The sequence below is a fragment of the Lucilia sericata genome, unplaced genomic scaffold (genome assembly GCF_015586225.1).
Source record: "Lucilia sericata isolate MDLA Ls3-8-SP2 unplaced genomic scaffold, ASM1558622v1 Contig002239F_arrow, whole genome shotgun sequence".
In the NCBI taxonomy this organism is placed as follows: Eukaryota; Metazoa; Arthropoda; class Insecta; order Diptera; family Calliphoridae; genus Lucilia; species Lucilia sericata.
The window spans coordinates 30,768-51,768 of record NW_023996065.1 but is presented as its reverse complement, the minus strand read 5'-3'; the positions used below and the strand labels follow the sequence as shown (position 1 = coordinate 51,768).

At 31.5% G+C, this 21,001-nt stretch overlaps 1 protein-coding gene across 1 annotated transcript; it reads left to right on the top strand.

Moving 5' to 3' along the window:
* The first annotated feature begins 934 nt into the window (after positions 1–934).
* Positions 935–16,259, top strand: LOC119613666 (paramyosin, short form-like). The gene is given in 8 exon segments (XM_037969689.1): positions 935–1,075; positions 1,131–1,220; positions 1,439–2,775; positions 14,610–14,977; positions 14,980–15,128; positions 15,212–15,307; positions 15,375–15,656; positions 15,729–16,259. Coding segments are annotated over 6 exon segments (1,911 nt in total). The 5' UTR covers positions 935–1,075; positions 1,131–1,220; positions 1,439–1,954; the 3' UTR covers positions 15,924–16,259.
* Positions 16,260–21,001: the final 4,742 nt, after the last annotated feature.

The following is a 21,001-nucleotide window of genomic DNA, read 5'->3' as shown; positions in this document are numbered from 1 at the left end:
GATCACACATTTGAATTATGTGACGATCGTGTGATCGTTTAGTTAAATCACTAAGTTTGCTCTTATCTACAGTTGAATGGTCTGCTGATTCTAGATTCAATTTAGTTTGTATAATATACTTTACTACCTCTACAGTATGTAATTTGGATTACTTTGATCATTTTGAATTGTGTGACGATCGTTTGATAGTTAGGTTAGATCACTGCGTCTACTCTTCTCTATACAACGGTTGAATGATCTGCAGATTCTAGATTCAATCAATACTGACTCTACAGTATGTAACTTCGATCACCTTTGATCATTTCGAATTGTGTGACGATCGTGTGATCGTTAAGTTGGATCACTGCGTTTGCTCATCTCTATACTCTAGAATATTCTGAACTTACATTCATAGGACGATCATGTGATTGATAAATTATTGATTTTACAACGTTAATTGATTTACATTTGAACATTTGACAAATTTCAGTTTCAATTAAGTTTGTAGAATATTCTTTATTGCCTCTACACTACAAACCTTCGATCGCTTTTGATCAGCTCAAGTGACGATCATGGGATCGTTAATATTAAGTGTCATAAATCAACAGCAATTCATATTTCTTCTGATTCTTGATACTGGATTATTATTAAATTTATTGTAAATGTTTCTATATCTAGCATTTAAAGGGTTAAATTACCTTACCCGCCTCATTTTATTTTCATTATTTATCAAAACAAATTACGTTCAAGGACATAAACTATTTATTTAGTTTTCTAATAGCATTGATTTTTTTCAAACATTTCCTCTTTATTCTGAACACGTTTTTCAATTGTTTTCATTATCGATCTTTTTTTACAAAAAAAAAAAATAATAAAAGAATTAGAATAAAATGATAAAGAATTTGATAGAAATAAAATCAATCAAGAAAATAGATCGCATTAAAAATGCCAGTCTAATTAATATAGTTAAGACAGCAGGAAGTTTTGTTGCGAAAAAGGAAAAAATAAAGAAAATTTTCTAAATAACTAAATTAAACGAAAAAGTGAATAAATATTATTGAAAAAAAAATTTATATTAATCCAATAAACGAAAGGGGTAAATTATTAAAATAATTTAGAGAAAGAAATAAATTAAAAAAAATTTATTTTAGTCTAAATTGTGTTATACAATCACCAGAAAATTTCGTTAAATTTGGGAACTGTTTTATCAACCGAAAGTAATTGCTTGAAACAGACAAAAGGTGGGTGCCTTTACTAAGTCAAGACACTGGAAATATGTTTGATATTTTCTTAATAATTAAGTTTTATTGTTTTTCCTTAAAAAAAAAGAGATTATTACTTGACAGTGATTTGTTTCACCAAAAAGTTGACAAGAAATCAATCAAACTATTTCGCAGCTGTCTTGTTTTAAAACAGATGGAATTTTTCTAAATTGACTGAAATATATTTTAATTTTTAGCCTTGACGATATTTGTATAAAAAAGGCCCTGTGAAAACAATTGTTGGCATTAACTATATAACTGCCCTCATATTGCTAGAAATATTGACAATATTGACAAACAAAAAGTCTAAAAGACAAGGCCAACAACACCCTCTTTAGAGCAAAGTTCCGTAGCAGATATTCGAGCTTATTTGGCTGCCTTTTATGAACGACTGCTGCTGCCTCCTCGACTGCATAACAAAAGAATTTTAATTTTAAAGAAATTATTTTGTAGTTTTAAACCACAATAACAAAAAGGCAATTGTATTTAACACATTTTGTTACACACACACTTAAAAGTACCCCCCAAAAAAAGTACTAAACAAAAAGTACCTTTAAACCAAATACCCCTACTCTCTAACTAAAAAGAAAAGAAACAAAGGTTCCCCTTAAAAAACACACACACATACCTTCGCTCTCATAAATAATCTCCTCTAAAAACAACCACCACCTCCCCCTGATCATACCTATCTGCTTTAAAAACAAAAGAGAAACATGGCTCTTACCTATGGTGTGCGTCCCCCGCGTGTACGTCACATGCTACAATCGACATATGAAGACAACTATGGCTACACTATGAACTTCTATCAGCCAATGATGGACTACTTGGATGCAAAAACGAAAAGTTTGCAGGTAAAACCACCACACTTGCCGTGGACCAGTGAACGCGGCCTCAAACAATATCGACCCTCGAACGCTATACGCCGTTATAATACCGACGAAATCTTACGACTATCGCGTGCATGTGCGGCCAGGGCAGATGAGATTTTATTAGATTTTCGCGTTAAGAAACGTTCACCATTCAGTGTTATTAAGTTAGCCGACGCAGCGCGTGTTACTAAGCATATTGCTCCCGATACGGTACTAGATAGATCGCGTGAACGTCGTCAACGTCGCCAAAGAGAATTAGAGGATCTTATACGTCAAGATACCATTAAATTACTCCATCGTATTCGTAGAATGGAATTAGACGCCGGCGAAATGACAAAGGAATTTAAACGTCAAATACGCGGTAAATCGGCTCAGGCCATTGCTCAGGCTCTGCTGTCCGAATCCGAGCGTAATATTAAACAATCGAAAAGGGAAGAAGAGGATTATATGGCTCAGGCCATGGTCCGCTCTAGCCGTGCTGTATCGCGTTTACGTTCAACTTCTCCGGAAGGAGGTCGTATCTCCGCTCACACATATCATATTGAAATGATGGACGATCGTATGGTCGATAAACTTGATCATAGAGTATCGTCCTCGTTGTATAATGTTAAGCGTCAATTGTCGTCGTTGAATCAAAAAACCGTCGAATTTTATGCTGATTCCAGGTGCGATTTAGTTGATAAGTGTTGGATATGTCGTAAAGTGATGCGTAATCATCCCAAGATTAAAGATTATAGTTATTTGTATTGGCATTGAGGACTGGTGGTTTTTGGAGCGAGAAAAAGGTTTTAAAGGCAAAATTCGGTCTAAAGTTAAAAATTTTAATTCATTAAAAAATCTATAAATTAAAACAAAATTTTAAAGATATTCTCAGTTTTAAACAAAATTAACAGTTCAACAAGTTAATAAAATTTACGTTACGTTTTTCTCAAAGGGATTTTTAAACGAAATGAAAGATCCGACAAATTAAAAACTTTCTATAAATTAGTTTATATATCAAAGATATTTAAGAAATCAAAATCTAAATCTAAAATTTAATTTGTATATTACGTTTTTTCTTTACGTTACGTTATGCTAGCAATATGTATAAAAAGGACATTTACAACTTAATATGAAAAAAGATATTTAATGAAGTTTTACAATTTTCATTACGTTACTAAACATCCTTCTATTTTCATTACGTTACGTTACGTTACGTTACAGATTGTGTAATTAAAAATCGTAACCGTATTTAATTCAAGGATTAAATAATTTAAAAAGACTATATATAAATGTTCAGAGACAATTACGTTACGATATTTGATTCCTAATTTTATTTAATCTTTTCATTAACGTAACGTAATGAAAACTACTGAATCATTTTACAATTTTTTAACTTTTTTCCTAAAAATATATTTTAGAATTACTTTCATAAAATCTTTCAACTAAATGAAACTTTAACGTAACGCAAATTCAGTTCTAGTTCAGTTCTAGTTCAGTTCTAGTTCAGTTCTAGTTCAGTTCTAGTTCAGTTCTAGTTCATTCTAGTTCAGTTCTAGTTCAGTTCTAGTTCAGTTCTAGTTCAGTTCTAGTTCAGTTCTAGTTCAGTTCTAGTTCAGTTCTAGTTCAGTTCTAGTTCAGTTCTAGTTCAGTTCTAGTTCAGTTCTAGTTCAGTTCTAGTTCAGTTCTAGTTCAGTTCTAGTTCAGTTCTAGTTCAGTTCTAGTTCAGTTCTAGTTCAGTTCTAGTTCAGTTCTAGTTCAGTTCAGTTCTAGTTCAGTTCTAGTTCAGTTCTAGTTCAGTTCTAGTTCAGTTCTAGTTCAGTTTCTAGTTCAGTTTCTAGTTCAGTTCTAGTTCAGTTCTAGTTCAGTTCTAGTTCAGTTCTAGTTCCAGTTCTAGTTCAGTTCTAGTTCAGTTCTAGTCAGTTTCTAGTTCAGTTCTAGTTCAGTTCTAGTTCAGTTCTAGTTCAGTTCTAGTTCAGTTCTAGTTTCAGTTCTAGTTCAGTTCTAGTTCAGTTCTAGTTCAGTTCTAGTTCAGTTCTAGTTCAGTTCTAGTTCAGTTTCTAGTTCAGTTCTAGTTCTTAGTCAGTTCTAGTTCAGTTCTAGTTCAGTTCTAGTTCAGTTCTAGTTTCAGTTCTAGTTCAGTTCTAGTTCAGTTCTAGTTCAGTTCTAGTCAGTTCTAGTTCAGTTCTAGTTCAGTTCTAGTTCAGTTCTAGTTCAGTTCTAGTTCAGTTCTAGTTCAGTTCTAGTTCAGTTCTAGTTCAGTTCTAGTTCAGTTCTAGTTCAGTTATCGTTCAGTTCTAGTTCAGTTATCGTGTTCTAGTTCAGTTCTAGTTCAGTTCTAGTTCAGTTCTAGTTCAGTTCTAGTTCAGTTCTAGTTCAGTTCTAGTTCAGTTCTAGGTCAGTTCTAGTTCAGTTCTAGTTCAGTTCTAGTTCAGTTCTAGTTCAGTTCTAGTTCAGTTCTAGTTCAGTTCTAGTTCAGTTCTAGTTCAGTTCTAGTTCAGTTCTAGTTCAGTTCTAGTTCAGTTCTAGTTCAGTTCTAGTTCAGTTCTAGTTCAGTTCTAGTTCAGTTCTAGTTCAGTTCTAGTTCAGTTCTAGTTCAGTTCTAGTTCAGTTCTAGTTCAGTTCTAGTTCAGTTCTAGTTCAGTTCTAGTTCAGTTCTAGTTCAGTTCTAGTTCAGTTCTAGTTCAGTTCTAGTTCAGTTCTAGTTCAGTTCTAGTTCAGTTCTAGTTCAGTTCTAGTTCAGTTCTAGTTCAGTTCTAGTTCAGTTCTAGTTCAGTTCTAGTTCAGTGCTAGTTCAGTTCTAGTTCAGTTCTAGTTCAGTTCTAGTTCAGTCTAGTTCAGTTCTAGTTCAGTTCTAGTTCAGTTCTAGTTCAGCAGTTCTAGTTCAGTTCTAGTTCAGTTCTAGTTCAGTCTAGTCAGTTCTAGTTCAGTTCTAGTTCAGTTCTAGTTCAGTTCTAGTTCGTTCTAGTTCAGTTCTAGTCAGTTCTAGTTCAGTTCTAGTTCAGTTCTAGTTCAGTTCTAGTTCAGTTCTTTCAGTTCTAGTTCTAGTTCTAGTTCAGTTTCTAGTTCAGTTCTAGTTTAGTTCTAGTTAGTTCTAGTTCAGTTCTAGTTCAGTTCTAGTTCAGTTCTAGTTCAGTTCTAGTTCAATTTATGTTTAGTTTCATATTTGAAAAATTATTGTAAATTTCTTACGTAACGTAATGACAAACGTTAAAAAAAACTTAAGCCAATCAAGTCATATTAAATCTTAAACCCACTTTTAAAATAATTTCGAAACCAAAATTAGAAAAAAAATAGAAATCGTAAGTTTCCTTATATTTACAAAAATATCCCAATAAAACCACTATTGCCTCAACACCAAAACTATGATCAAACGTCAGCGCGGGGAGTTTTCACATTATTATAGTCTATTAGCCAATTTTTTTCAATAAAAAGTGTTTCTTTTTCAAAAAAATAGAAACACATTTATGCAAAAAAAAAACCCATAACAAACACTTGCCATTTTCATTTCCTATTAAAAAATTCCTGTTATTTACCTCCTCCTTTCTAAATTGCCATCCCACACCAACAGCACACACAAAACTAAAAACATTTAAAACATTTTTGTAAACGATTTCATTTTTTATTAAAATTTTTTTAATTTAAATGAACAAAAAATACTACAGTTGTTAATGTTTTTAATTAAATGCAATATAAATTTTATTTCAAATGAAGAAGAATTTACGAAAGAAACCAATAAACATGGCGTCTTTTTATTTCAATTTTGGGTTCTTTTTTGGTTTATTTTTAAAAATAATTTTATGCTTAGGAAAATAACACATCCATACGTGTCTTTTAAATATTTTACTTGTAGACTCATTAGTTTCTTTTTTCGAAATTTTATTTTTACATTGTAAATATTCTATTAGAATTAGAAAAAACATACATGGTCATTGCAAATAATTCATAATTATAAACAAATGTTTGTTATCTGGTGAATTTTAATAGTTTGTTATTTGTTTATAAATATGGCATATTTTTAAACAAGAAACACGTAAATATGCTTGTAATTTTAGGGAAAAAAAATTGGTCAAAACAATTGTTAATTAATGTCAATTTATTCAATTTAAATATAAATTATTGGAATATGTAGCAGAAATAATATGACAGATGTCATTTTTAATAATGTGCTAATATCTATTACATTAATCTTCTAATTTCTTATAAGTTAAAATTCTAGTTCAGTTCTAGTTCAGATCTAGTTCAGTTCTAGTTCAGTTCTAGTTCAGTTCTAGTTCAGTTCAAGTTCAGATCTAGTTCAGTTCCAGTTCACTTCTAGTTCACTTCTAGTTCATTTCTAGTTCACTTCTAGTTCACTTCTAGTTCAGTTCTAGTTCAGTTCTAGTTCAGTTCTAGTTCAGTTCTAGTTTAGTTCTAGTTCAGTTCTAGTTCAGTTCTAGTTCAGTTCTAGTTCAGTTCTAGTTCAGTTCTAGTTCAGTTCTAGTTCAGTTCTAGTTCAGTTCTAGTTCAGTTCTAGTTCAGTTCTAGTTCAGTTCTAGTTCAGTTCTAGTTCAGTTCTAGTTCAGTTCTAGTTCAGTTCTAGTTCAGTTCTAGTTCAGTTCTAGTTCAGTTCTAGTTCAGTTCTAGTTCAGTTCTAGTTCAGTTCTAGTTCAGTTCTAGTTCAGTTCTAGTTCAGTTCTAGTTCAGTTCTAGTTTAGTTCTAGTTCAGTTCTAGTCAGTTTTAGTTCAGTTCTAGTTCAGTTCTAGTTCAGTTCTAGTTCAGTTCTAGTTCAGTTCTAGTTCAGTTCTAGTTCAGTTCTAGTTCAGTTCTAGTTCAGTTCTAGTTCAGTTCTAGTTCAGTTCTAGTTCAGTTCTAGTTCAGTTCTAGTTCAGTTCTAGTTCAGTTCTAGTTAGTTCTAGTTCAGTTCTAGTTCAGTTCTAGTTCAGTTCTAGTTCAGTTCTAGTTCAGTTCTAGTTCAGTTCTAGTTCAGTTCTAGTTCAGTTCTAGTTCAGTTCTAGTTCAGTTCTAGTTCAGTTCTAGTTCAGTTCTAGTTCAGTTCTAGTTCAGTTCTAGTTCAGTTCTAGTTCAGTTCTAGTTCAGTTCTAGTTCAGTTCTAGTTCAGTTCTAGTTCAGTTCTAGTTCAGTTCTAGTTCAGTTCTAGTTCAGTTCTAGTTCAGTTCTAGTTCAGTTCTAGTTCAGTTCTAGTTCAGTTCTAGTTCAGTTCTAGTTCAGTTCTAGTTCAGTTCTAGTTCAGTTCTAGTTCAGTTCTAGTTCAGTTCTAGTTCAGTTCTAGTTCAGTTCTAGTTCAGTTCTAGTTCAGTTCTAGTTCAGTTCTAGTTCAGTTCTAGTTCAGTTTAGTTCAATTCTAGTTCAGTTCTAGTTCAGTTCTAGTTCAGTTCTAGTTCAATTCTAGTTCAGTTTAGTTCAGTTCTAGTTCAGTTCTAGTTCAGTTCTAGTTCAGTTCTAGTTCAGTTCTAGTTTAGTTCTAGTTCAGTTCTAGTTCAGTTCTAGTTCAGTTCTAGTTCAGTTCTAGTTCAGTTCTAGTTCAGTTCTAGTTCAGTTCTAGTTCAGTTCTAGTTCAGTTCTAGTTCAGTTCTAGTTCAGTTCTAGTTCAGTTCTAGTTCAGTTCTAGTTCAGTTCTAGTTCAGTTCTAGTTCAGTTCTAGTTCAGTTCTAGTTCAGTTCTAGTTCATTTCTAGTTCATTTCTAGTTCAGTTCTAGTTCAGTTCTAGTTCAGTTCTAGCTCAGTTCTACTTCAGTTCTACTTCAGTTCTAATTCAGTTCTACTTCAGTTCAGTTCTAGTTCAGTTCGACTTCAGTTCAAAATATGTATTTCTTCTACAATTTTAAAATTTATTGAAATTTTCTTTGCTTCATTAGCTTTTTATAAACAATCCTATGTCACTATCAAATTACGCATTACCATTTCATTTGTATTACAATTGTCAGGTATTAGTCATTTATGATGTCGTATTCTTAAATAATTAAAAAATTTGTTTACGCATTTTTCCTTGATTTTTTTTTACAAAAAGCATTGAAAATGTTTTGTTTACAGCTGTACGATTTCAATGCAATAGATTTAGTCATTCGACTTTTTTTAACAATAGTATGACACTATCCCTTGATTTAACCAAACACTAACAATTGTTTTAATAAAAAATTGGCACTAAAATATGTTTTATAAATTTAGTAGTTTTCTCAAATTAAATTGATTTAGTCATTGTTATTTAAAGAAAAAACTATGGCATCACTTTACCGTACGCATTTAGTACTAAAAATACTATGTAAATGTTTAATATGAAACTTCTAGTAAATTAATATTGTATATTCAGTAAAAGGTTCATTAAAAAAATGTATTTAAAAGAAATTTTAAATTATTTATTTAACAACTGTTAAATTTAAAAACAATTGTTCAATAACCACCTTTTTTATAAACAATATAACAATAAAACTTATTTTACTATCACTTTCTAGCATTTCTCATTTGGTTCCTAAATATCTCAAGAAATGTTCACCTGTTTTAAATAAAATGTATATGACAAATCTTGTAAACGTTTAGTTCACATCTGTAAATTTTCTATTCATATGGTTATACCCCCAATTTGCTAATGTTATTTAGTTATTTAAAGAGAGACTGATTTTTCAAAATCTTTAGAACTTGTTTTACAATTTGCTTGACATTAATTATATAACATTTTGAGACTGCTTTCTATGTGAGTTTTAAATTAGAAAAAAAAATTATGCAGTAGATATTATTTTATGAAGAAAAATATGTCAGTGCACTGCCCGGAAATGTTTCTATAACAAAACTCTTTAACTTTTTACGTTATATGTATCTCTACATAATTACAAATCAAATGGTTTACAATTAACTTGAAAATAAACTGCTAGAGTTTTTATCCTATTGAAGATTTAATTTTAGTTCCTTTCTATTGTTACCTAATAATTTTACTAAATGATTATTATATACTATGCTATTCTGAACTCAAATTTATTATAAAAATTTTTAACACTTATACCATAATCTGTTCTACACACCGAGATTTATATAATAACCCCATTGATTTGACCTTTGACCCTCAAGGTCAAGCAATATAATCCGCTGACTTAAGGTGACTTTCAATTCTAATCTAGGACTGAAATAATTTTTATTTAACTTAGTTCAAATTCAAAAGCATTCAGTTCTAGTCCAGTTCTAATTTAGTTCTAGTTAGTTCAGTTCTAGTTCAGTTCTAGTTCAGTTCTAGTTCAGTTCTAGTTCAGTTCTAGTTCAGTTCTAGTAGTTCAGTTCTAGTTCAGTTCTAGTTCAGTTCTAGTTCAGTTCTAGTTCAGTTCTAGTCCAGTTCTAGTTCAGTTCTAGTTCAGTTCTAGTTCAGTTCTAGTCAGTTCTAGTTCAGTTCTAGTTCAGTTCTAGTTCAGTTCTAGTTCAGTTCTAGTTCAGTTCTCGTTCAGTTCTAGTTCAGTTCTAGTTCAGTTCTAGTTCAGTTCTAGTTCAGTTCTAGTTCAGTTCTAGTTCAGTTCTAGTTCAGTTCTAGTTCAGTTCTAGTTCAGTTCTAGTTCAGTTCTAGTTCAGTTCTAGTTCAGTTCTAGTTCAGTTCTAGTCAGTTCTAGTTCAGTTCTAGTTCAGTTCTAGTTCAGTTACTAGTTTCAGTTCTAGTTCAGTTCTAGTTCAGTTCTAGTTCAGTTCTTAGTTCAGTTCTAGTTCAGTTCTAGTTCAGTTCTAGTTCAGTTCTAGTCAGTTCTAGTTCAGTTCTAGTTCAGTTCTAGTTCAGTTCTAGTTCAGTTCTAGTTCAGTCTAGTTCAGTTCTATTCAGTTCTAGTTCAGTCTAGTTCAGTTCTAGGTCAGTTCTAGTTCAGTTCTAGTTCAGTTCTAGTTCAGTTCTAGTTCAGTTCTAGTTCAGTTCTAGTTCAGTTCTAGTTCAGTTCTAAGTTCAGTTCTAGTTCAGCTTCTAGTCAGTTCTAGTTCAGTTCTAGTTTCAGTTCATAGTTCAGTTCTAGTCAGTTCTAGTTCAGTTCTAGTCAGTTCTAGTTCAGTTTCTAGTTCAGTTCTAGTTCAGTTCTAGTTCAGTTCTAGTTCAGTTCTAGTTTCAGTTCTAGTTCAGTTCTAGTTCGCAGTTCTAGTAGTTCAGTTCTAGTTCAGTTCTAGTTCAGTTCTAGTTCAGTTCTAGTTTCTAGTTCAGTCTAGTTCAGTTCTAGTTCAGTCTAGTTCATTCTAGTTCAGTTCTAGTTCAGTTCTAGTTCAGTTCGAGTTCAGTTCTAGTTCAGTTCTAGTTCAGTTCTAGTTCAGTTCTAGTTCGTTCTAGTTCAGTTCTAGTTCAGTTCTAGTTCAGTTCTAGTTCAGTTCTAGTTCAGTTCTAGTTCAGTTCTAGTTCAGTTCTAGTTCAGTTCTAGTTCAGTTCTAGTTCAGTTCTAGTTCAGTTCTAGTTCAGTTCTAGTTCAGTTCTTTTTCAGTTCTAGTTCAGTTCTAGTTCAGTTCTAGTTCAGTTCTAGTTCAGTTCTAGTTCAGTTCTAGTTCAGTTCTAGTTCAGTTCTAGTTCAGTTCTAGTTCAGTTCTAGTTCAGTTCTAGTTCAGTTCTAGTTCAGTTCTAGTTCAGTTCTAGTTCAGTTCTAGTTCAGTTCGTTCAGTTCTAGTTCAGTTCTAGTTCAGTTCTAGTTCAGTTCTAGTTCAGTTCTAGTTCAGTTCTAGTTCAGTTCTAGTTCAGTTCTAGTTCAGTTCTAGTTCAGTTCTAGTTCAGTTCTAGTTCAGTTCTAGTTCAGTTCTAGTTCAGTTCTAGTTCAGTTCTAGCTCAGTTCTACTTCAGTTCTATTATTTAAATCTAAATTTCGTTTAATTTTACATTTTCTTACTTAAGAACATCTGTTTTTAAGTAAAAAAAAATTAATTAATACAATTAATAGAGCGTTATAATGAAAAAGTCTAGCAGTATGACAATGATAAATTTGAATACCAAAATAAAATTTATCAAATTTTTTATGCGCATGCTAAAATGTTTCAATGCAATTTTGGGAATTTAAAATATGTTTAAGATTTCTTTGTAACAAAAATAATTGAAATCATTGTTTTGATAATGTCCTTCAAAAAAAAAAAAACTGAAATATTTGTTTAAAGCATATAATATTTAAAACAATTGAATGTTTTTTCAAGTAAAATAATCTGTTTTCTTGAAATCATCAAAAAAAAAAACAAAAATATTAAAAGACATCATGAGAGAAATCCGTTTGATATGACAGACAGACAGCATAGATATTTTTGCGTAAATATATGAGGAAAAAAACTAACAACAGCACTTTTGTTGTGTACTCCTACAAATAACAGAAAAGTACCCATAAATTTGCTTTATATTTTTAAAAATTTCAAAATTGTTGCCAAGTTTTGTGGCTGTTGCTGCTGCTGCTGGCATAGCCAGATTAAGTAATTTTTAAAAACACACAACAACTACAACAACGACAAACAGAAAATGTATTTTGAAAAAATGAAATAATTTCGAAATATTATGCAAATGTGTACTAGAAGTGATACTAAGTAAAAAGTTTAGAGTATAGAGCAGCAACATTTTTGTTTAGTACATGATATTAAATTTAGTACAAGCATTTTTTTGGTTGCAGCTAAAATTAGCTATAAATTCTTATAACCTGAATATATCAAATACCTTTTATACACAAAAAAAGTTTAATGATAATTAAAGTACAAAAAGAACAACTAAATTGAACAATATACCAAAAGAAATTTAAAATTTCAAGAAATCTTAAGAAAACAATAGTTTATAAAGATCAGCAATTAGTCATTGTTGACATACATATACTTTTGAAATATTTAAACATTTTTTCATGTCATGACTCATTCAACATTTTAGTTTAGTTGTTATTGTTAATTGTAATTGACAATTTATTTATTTCGTTTTTTCTCTTTTTTTTAAAATCTGTTAATCATTAGCTAATTATATTTGCTTTGACAATCAGAGATCAATTGATTTATTCGTTTATTTATGTTAAATTGTGACAAGTTCATGTCACTTGACTTGACTTTACTTTGTAATTGTGTTAAATATTTCGTTTTTTTACAAATTTTCTTAAATGTTTGATGTTTAGACTTTAGCATAGAATTTATTTCGTAAATATTTGAAAATCACTTTGATTTGATCTTTGTAACAAATTTATTTATAAAAAAAATTTTGTTAATTTTATAAAAAAAAGAAAAAGATCAAGTGATTGATCTACATAGTTGAGATGTTTGCACAAAGTCCAAAGAATTTTCTTCTAAAAACCCCAAAACATTTTAACATTATTTCTAAATTAAATAAATTTTAACTTTTCTTTTTAAAAAGTATTTACAGTTTCAGATATGATAATGATAAATTATTTGAAAGTTCTAAAAGCTCTTTTTAAAGGCGCTTATTTAAGAAGAGTTCGACCCTCCCTGGAGTTTAAGTTATGGATCAATTTAGAGATTCAATATAAATTAATTTCTAGTTCATTCTTAGTTCAGTTCTAGTTTGCAGTTCTAGTTTAGTTCTAGTTCAGTTCTAGTTCAGTTCTAGTTCAGTTCTAGGTTCAGTTCTAGTCAGTTCTAGTTCAGTTCTAGTGTTCAGTTCTAGTTCAGTTCTAGTTCAGTTCCTAGTTCAGTTCTAGTTCAGTTCTTAGTTCAGTTCTAGTTCAGTTCTAGTTCGTTCTAGTTCAGTTCTAGTTCAGGTTCTAGTTCAGTTCTAGTTCTCAGGTTCTAGTTCAGTTCTAGTTCAGTTCTAGTTCAGTTCTAGTTCAGTTCTAGTTCAGTTCTAGTTTCCAGTTCTAGTCAGTTCTAGTTCAGTTTATAGTTTCAGTTCTAAGTCAGTTCTAGTTCAGTTCTAGTTCAGTTTCTAGTTCAGTTCTAGTTCAGTTCTAGTTCAGTTCTAGTTCAGTTCTAGTTCAGTTCTAGTTTCAGTTCTAGTTCAGTTCTAGTTCAGTTCTAGTTCAGTTCTAGTTCAGTTCTAGTTCAGTTCTAGTTCAGTTCTAGTTCAGTTCTAGTTCAGTTCTAGTTCAGTTCTAGTTCAGTTCTAGTTCAGTTCTAGTTCAGTTCTAGTTCAGTTCTAGTTCAGTTCTAGTTCAGTTCTAGTTCAGTTCTAGTTCAGTTCTAGTTCAGTTCTAGTTCAGTTCTAGTTCAGTTCTAGTTCAGTTCTAGTTCAGTTCTAGTTCAGTTCTAGTTCAGTTCTAGTTCAGTTCTAGTTCAGTTCTAGTTCAGTTCTAGTTCAGTTCTAGTTCAGTTCTAGTTCAGTTCTAGTTCAGTTCTAGTTCAGTTCTAGTTCAGTTCTAGTTCAGTTCTAGTTCAGTTCTAGTTCAGTTCTAGTTCAGTTCTAGTTCAGTTCTAGTTCAGTTCTAGTTCAGTTCTAGTTCAGTTCTAGTTCAGTTCTAGTTCAGTTCTAGTTCAGTTCTAGTTCAGTTCTAGTCATTCTAGTTCAGTTCTAGTTCAGTTCTAGTTCAGTTCTATTTCAGTTCTAGTTCTAGTTTCTAGTCTAGTTCTAGTTCGAGTTCAGTTCTAGTTCAGTTCTAGTTCAGTTCTAGTTCAGTTCTAGTTTCAGTATCAGTTTCAGTTCTAGTCAGTTCTAGGTTCAGTTCTAGTTCAGATTCTAGTTGCAGTTCTAGGTTCAGTTCTAGTTCCAGTTCTAGTTCAGGTTCTAGTTCAGTCTAGTTCAGTTCTAGTTCAGTTCTAGTTCAGTTCCTAGTTCAGTTCTAAGTTCAGTTCTAGTTTCAGTTCTAGTTCATTCTAGTTTCTAGTTCAGTTCTAGTTCAGTTCTAGTCAGTCTAGTGTCAGTTCTTCAGTTCTATTCGTTCTAGTTCAAGTTTCTAGTCTTAGTTCTAGTTCTAGTTCAGTGTCTCAGTTCATGTTCTAGTTCAGTTCTAGTTCAGGTTCTAGTTCAGTTCTAGTCAGTTCTAGTTCAGTTCTAGTTCAGTTCTAGTTCAGTTCTAGTTCAGTTCTAGTCAGTTCTAGTTCAGTTCTAGTTCAGTTCTAGTTTCAGTTTCTAGTTCAGTTTCTAGTTCAGTTCTAGTTCAGTTCTAGTTCAGTTCTAGTTCAGTTCTAGTTCAGTTCTAGTTCAGTTCTAGTTCAGTTCTAGTTCAGTTCTAGTTCAGTTCTAGTTCAGTTCTAGTTCAGTTCTAGTTCAGTTCTAGTTCAGTTCTAGTTCAGTTCTAGTTCAGTTCTAGTTCAGTTCTAGTTCAGTTCTAGTTCAGTTCTAGTTCAGTTCTAGTTCAGTTCTAGTTCAGTTCTAGTTCAGTTCTAGTTCAGTTCTAGTTCAGTTCTAGTTCAGTTCTAGTTCAGTTCTAGTTCAGTTCTAGTTCAGTTCTAGTTCAGTTCTAGTTAAGTTCTAGTTCTGTTTTAGTAAAAATTTGCAAAAAAGAGAAATTGTATTAAAGAAAGAACTCAAAATGTTTAAAATCTTGGAAAACCTCAGGTAATTTATTAAAATTTACAAAAAAAAAAATAAAAATCAATTCTTTTTCTACTTAAGTATAATCAAACTTCTTCCATAAAACTTCAACTAATCTCCCATTATCTTCTCTCTGTCTCTAGCAAACAAACTTCCATCGAAATCGAACAATTGAACGCTCGCGTTATTGAAGCCGAAACCCGCTTGAAGACCGAAGTCCAACGCATCAAGAAGAAGTTGCAAATCCAAATCACCGAATTGGAAATGTCCTTGGATGTTGCCAACAAAACCAACATTGATTTGCAAAAGGTTATTAAGAAACAATCCTTGCAATTGACCGAATTGCAAGCCCACTACGAAGACGTTCAACGTCAATTGCAATCCACCTTGGATCAATACGGTGTTGCTCAACGTCGTTTGGCCGGTTTGAACGGTGAATTGGAAGAAGTACGCTCTCAATTGGACAGCGCTCAACGTGCTAAGCGTACCGTTGAATTGCAATTCGAAGAAGCCCAACCCGCATCAATGAATTGCACACCACCAACATTAACTTGGTATCGATCAAATCGAAATTGGAACAAGAATTGTCTGTTGTTGCTGCCGATTACGAAGAAGTCACCAAGGAATTGCGCATCAGTGACGAACGTTACCAAAAGGTTCAAGTAAGTAGTTTTGAAAGGGAGAGGGAGGTGAATGATTGAAAAGAGTTAAGAATTAATAAAATGTTGGGGTTTGTTTTCCTTAGGTTGAACTTAAACACACCATTGAACAAGTCCATGAAGAACAAGAACGCATTGTCAAATTGGAAACCATCAAGAAGTCCTTGGAAGTCGAAGTCAAGGTAATTTAAAAAAAATATAACGAAATAAATTATAGGAATTTTAATCGAATTTCGTTTTATGCTTTAGAACTTGTCCATTCGCTTGGAAGAAGTTGAATTGAATGCCGTTGCTGGTAGCAAACGTATCATCAGCAAATTGGAAGCCCGTGTTCGTGATTTGGAACTTGAATTGGAAGAAGAAAAGAGAAGACACGCCGAAACCATCAAGATCTTGAGAAAGAAGGAACGCACCGTCAAGGAAGTCATGGTACAATGCGAAGAAGATCAAAAGAACATTATTTTGTTGCAAGAAGCTTTGGACAAATCCACTGCCAAGGTCAATCTCTTCAAGCGTCAATTGGCTGAACAAGTAAGTAACCAAAACTCTCCAAAACTAATGGTAAATGTGGACTAATCGTTTTGTTCTTTATAAATTTCTTAGGAGGGCATGTCTCAACACACCGTCACCCGCGTACGCCGTTTCCAACGTGAATTGGAAGCTGCTGAAGATCGTGCCGAATGCGCTGAAACCAACTTGAACATGATCCGTGCCAAGCACCGCACTTTCGTCACCACCTCCACCGTTCCCGGCTCCCAAGTCTACATTCAAGAAACCACAAGAACGATCACCGAATAAATCTAATTTATTTAATTTTTTACCTTTAAACAAGAGATGAATCGCTTTATCACTTCTTTAAAAAAAACAAACTCTTATCAAGTTTTTATTGCCCGAACTATTTCTGATATATTTTTCTAAAACATCCATTACACAATAATAGTTCACTACTTCTAACATCCGAAGTCCTGATAATGAGAACAATTGTATTTTAATTTAATTTTAATGAACCAAAACCTACCAAAAAAAAATGAACAACAAATAATTTTTAAATTTAAGAATTATAATAATATTAATTTAAAAAAAAAATAAAAACAATAAACATCAATTACAACAACATCTAAAAAATCACACACAGTTTTGTTACATTTAATAAAATATTTCAAGAAAACAACAAGAACAACAACCACTACCATAACATAAAAATAAAAACAGTTTTTTTAAAAATAATTTCAAAAAACGCCACGAAAAGCGTTTTCAAACACCAACCAAATTATCGTTTTTAGTTTTATTATTAAGGTTTTTTTATATAAACAATTTAGAATTTCTTTTTTGCTTAATTTTTTTGGGTTTCAAAATTATTGAAGCATTTTGTTTCTTTTTTTTTAAATAAACATTAATAGATAATTAAAATAAAAAAATTACAATTTTATTTTTGTCATACAAAAAAAACAAAAAAGCCCTTATCATCATTTACGTCTTTGTCTCTATATAAAACAAATAATTATTGTGTAGTTTCTTTTTTAAAAATAAATAATTAAATTTTTTTGCATAAAAAATACATCATTATTCTCATTTATACTAATTGTTCATTGTATTTTCTTCATATTTAGCTTTTTCCTCTCTATTTTCTATCTATTAAACTATCTCTTAATCCCCGTCTTTCTCTTTCATCTACTCTTAGTAATATTGTTTTTGCTTTAGCTTTTAATAATAAAAAAAAACAAAACATATGTTCATATCTATCATACATATTATTTTTTAATTGAATCGATTTTAATTTTATAAAAACATAAAACATTTTAATAAAATAATAATAAATCATAATCATGTAACATACAACTTATAAATTAAAATATTAAAAACTTAAAACTTCATTTCAAATTCATTGCTTTGTATGTACGTAAGTATTGAGATTGCATATGACCATGGCGTATACTTAATGTTTATTAGCAAATATTCATCATTCGCATAGGGGAATTAAAAATTATTTGAGGAAAATTCAATAATGACAAAATGAGGATATTTGAGATCCAAAAGTATTGTTTGTGCAAAATTTTAGTGACAAAGATTTTGCAATGTTTTCGGTTAATGTAGTCCAGTTTAGCTTAAGTTCTGATATAGTTTGTTCAGTTCGAAATCAATGTAGTTCAGTTTTAGATTAGTTTCTAGTTCAGTTCTAGTTCAGTTCTAGTTCAGTTCTAGGTTCAGTTTCTAGTTCAGTTCTAGTTCAGTTCTAGTTCAGTTCTAGTTCAGTTCTAGTTCAGTTCTAGTTCAGTTCTAGTTCAGTTAGTTCAGTTTCTAGTTCGTTCTAGTTCGTTCTAGTTCAGTTCTAGTTCATTCTAGTTCAGTTCTAGTTCAGTTCTAGTTCAGTTCTAGTTCAGTTCTAGTTCAGTCTAGTTCAGTTCTAGTTCAGTTCTAGTTCAATTTCTAGTTCAGTTCTAGTTCTATTCAGTTCTAGTCAGTTCTAGTTCAGTTCTAGTTCAGTTCTAGTTCAGTTCTAGTTCAGTTCTAGTTCAGTTCTAGTTCAGTTCTAGTTCAGTTCTAGTTCAGTTCTAGTTCAGTTCTAGTTCAGTTCTAGTTCAGTTCTAGTTCAGTTCTAGTTCAGTTCTAGTTCAGTTCTAGTTCAGTTCTAGTTCAGTTCTAGTTCAGTTCTAGTTCAGTTCTAGTTCAGTTCTAGTTCAGTTCTAGTTCAGTTCTAGTTCAGTTCTAGTTCAGTTCTAGTTCAGTTCTAGTTCAGTTCTAGTTCAGTTCTAGTTCAGTTCTAGTTCAGTTCTAGTTCAGTTCTAGTTCAGTTCTAGTTCAGTTCTAGTTCAGTTCTAGTTCAGTTCTAGTTCAGTTCTAGTTCAGTTCTAGTTCAGTTCTAGTTCAGTTCTAGTTCAGTTCTAGTTCAGTTCTAGTTCAGTTCTAGTTCAGTTTAGTTCAGTTCTAGTTCAGTTCTAGTTCAGTTCTAGTTCAGTTCTAGTTCAGTTCTAGTTCAGTTCTAGTTCAGTTCTAGTTCAGTTCTAGTTCAGTTCTAGTTCAGTTCTAGTTCAGTTTAGTTCAGTTCTAGTTCAGTTCTAGTTCAGTTCTAGTTCAGTTCTAGTTCAGTTCTAGTTCAGTTTAGTTCAGTTCTCAGTTTTCTAGTTCAGTTCTAGTTCAGTTCTGTTCAGTTCTAGTTCAGTTCTAGTTCAGTTCTAGTTCAGTTCTAGTTCGTTCTAGTTCAGTTCTAGTTCAGTTCTAGTTCAGTTCTAGTTCAGTTCTAGTTCAGTTCTAGTTCAGTTCTAGTTCATTCTAGTTCAGTTCTAGTTCAGTTCTAGTTCAGTTCTAGTTCAGTACTAGTTCAGTTCTAGTTTAGTTCTAGTTCGTTTCAGTTCATTCAGTCCAATATATCTGCAATATCAAAAAGTCACCTTTTATAGATTTTCATACAGATTCCTAGGTTCAATATTTCATAGATTTTCAATCAATAATGATTGATTATAGTTTCAATATACAGGAAACTCAAAAAATATCAGTTGGAGAACGAAAACATACCAAAAGACATCTTTTATTTAATTTCATGTTTCTATCTTCAATATTATCGAAAATTCAAAAAGTACCACTTAAAGAACGAAATAGTACCAGAAAATACTTCATTTTAGATTTTGATTCACATAAGTCCCTAAATGCTTAGTTTTGAGTTTCTATGTTAAATATAATTGAAAAATCAAAAGATACAAGTTGATGAACGAAAAAGTACCAAAGGGTTCACTTTTATAGGTTCTTATTTACTCCTGGATCCAAATGCCTAATTTTATGTCTCTAGGTTCAATATTATAGAAAAATTCAAAAAGTACCTATTGAAGAACGAAAAAGTACCAAAAAATCACTTTTATAGGTTCTCACCTAATCCAGGCTCTACATACTTAATTTCATGTTTCTAAGCTCAATATTATAGAAAAGTCAAAAGGTACCTTTTGTAAAACGAAAAAGTAGCGAAAAAGTCTCCTTTTATGTGCTCTCACCTTATCCGGGCATGCATGCTTAACATGCTTAATTTCATGTTTATAGGTTCAATACTACAGAAAATTCAAAAAGTACCTTTTGAAGAACAATAAAGTACCTAAAAATCCCCTTTTAAAGGTTATCACTTACTCCGGACACCACATACTTAATTTTATTTCTCCAGGTTCAATATTATAGAAAATTCAAAAAGTACCTTTTGAAGAACGAGAAAGTACCAAAAAATCCCTTTTTTTTACCTAATCCAAGCCCTACACACTTAATTTCATGTTTCCAAGTTCAATATTATAGAAGACTCCAAAAGTTGTTAAAGAACGAAAAAAATACCAAAAAGTCCCTTTTATAGATAATTCAAAAAGTACCTTTTGAAGAACGAAAAAGCCCCATATTATAGATTTTGATTTTTTTCTGGGCTCTACATGCTTAATTTCACGTTTCTAAGTTCAACATTATAGAAAATTCAAAATGTACATTTTGGGAGAACGAAAAGGTACCAATGCAAAGGTTCAATATTATAGAAAATTCAAAAATTACCTTTTAAAGAACAAAAATTAGTACCAAAAACTTCCCTTTTATAGATTTTCATTAACTCCAGACTCCACATGCTTAATATAATGTTTCTAGGATCATTTTATAAAAAAAAAAACAAAGGCTAAAAAACGAAAAAAAGGTCCTTTGTACCAGAGTTCCAAGAAACACTCCATTGGTATATTTAGTGTTACTAAATCTATTAATTTCTCCAATTTTATTAAAATTTAATCACTGAGTTTGAATGAAATCAAATTTCTCGTTTTTTTCCCCTTTTGGTACATTTTCTCCCTTTTGAAGTAATAAACATTTTATTACAAAAAGTTGGAATATCGTAGTGGGAGCCCATCATTAAGTATTCATTTACATGTTAATACAAATCAATAGGAAACAATGTTTTATGCAAAAAGTACCAAAAATAGGTACAATTTTCACCCCTTAAACGTCCGAATATCCGAAAAGTATTAAATTCGTGTTTTTATTTTTTCGTTAAGTTATGAAGAAGTCAAAAATATTTTTTGCATGTTTATTGGTTTAAAAGATACATGGGATGCAAAAAAAAGTACCAAAATACAGTTTTTACCAGTTTATTCCCTAAAGGGGCCGAATTTGAAAAAAGTACCAAAAACCTATCCGCTTATTTTTTAAATAAACAACAATAAGCTTTAAGCTGTTTTTGTATCTTTTCTAGTTTAGGAGATATGAGGTTACCGAATTTACCCTTTTTACCCCTAAGCATTCGAATTTTCAAAAATCTCGTCTTTTTGGTATGAGACCCATCTCCTGTCCAAATTTCAGCGTTTTAACTTCAACCGTTTAGGCTGCACTTTGATGAATCAGTCAGTCAGTGAGTCAGTAACGTTAGAATTTTATATATTTATATAGATAGATATGAAACTGTACTAATTATACCCTACACCACTATAGTGGGGAGGGTATTATACGTTTGTGCTGATGTTTGTAACACACAAAAATATTGGTCCTTAAGACATGTCCGTCCATGTAAACCTTGTGCGCAAGTTACAGGCCGCAATTTTCAAGATAATTTGATGAAATTTGGACCAAGCATGTTTTTTGGCACAAGGACGAAGCCTATTGAAAATTATTGAAATCGGTCCATTATTTCACCTAGCCCCCATACAACCGTACCTCCCGATTTGGGCTTTTTATGCCATAATTACGTCAAATATACTATTATCTCTATAAAAATTGGCACAAATAAGTTTTTATATAAGTATAAATGACACTGCAGATTTTCGTAATGATCGGCCCTTATTTGACCCTAGCCCCCATACAAACCCCCTTCAAAAAATATCTTAAACGTCTAAAATTGACTTGTAACCATTTGTATCGCAATGAAACTCAAC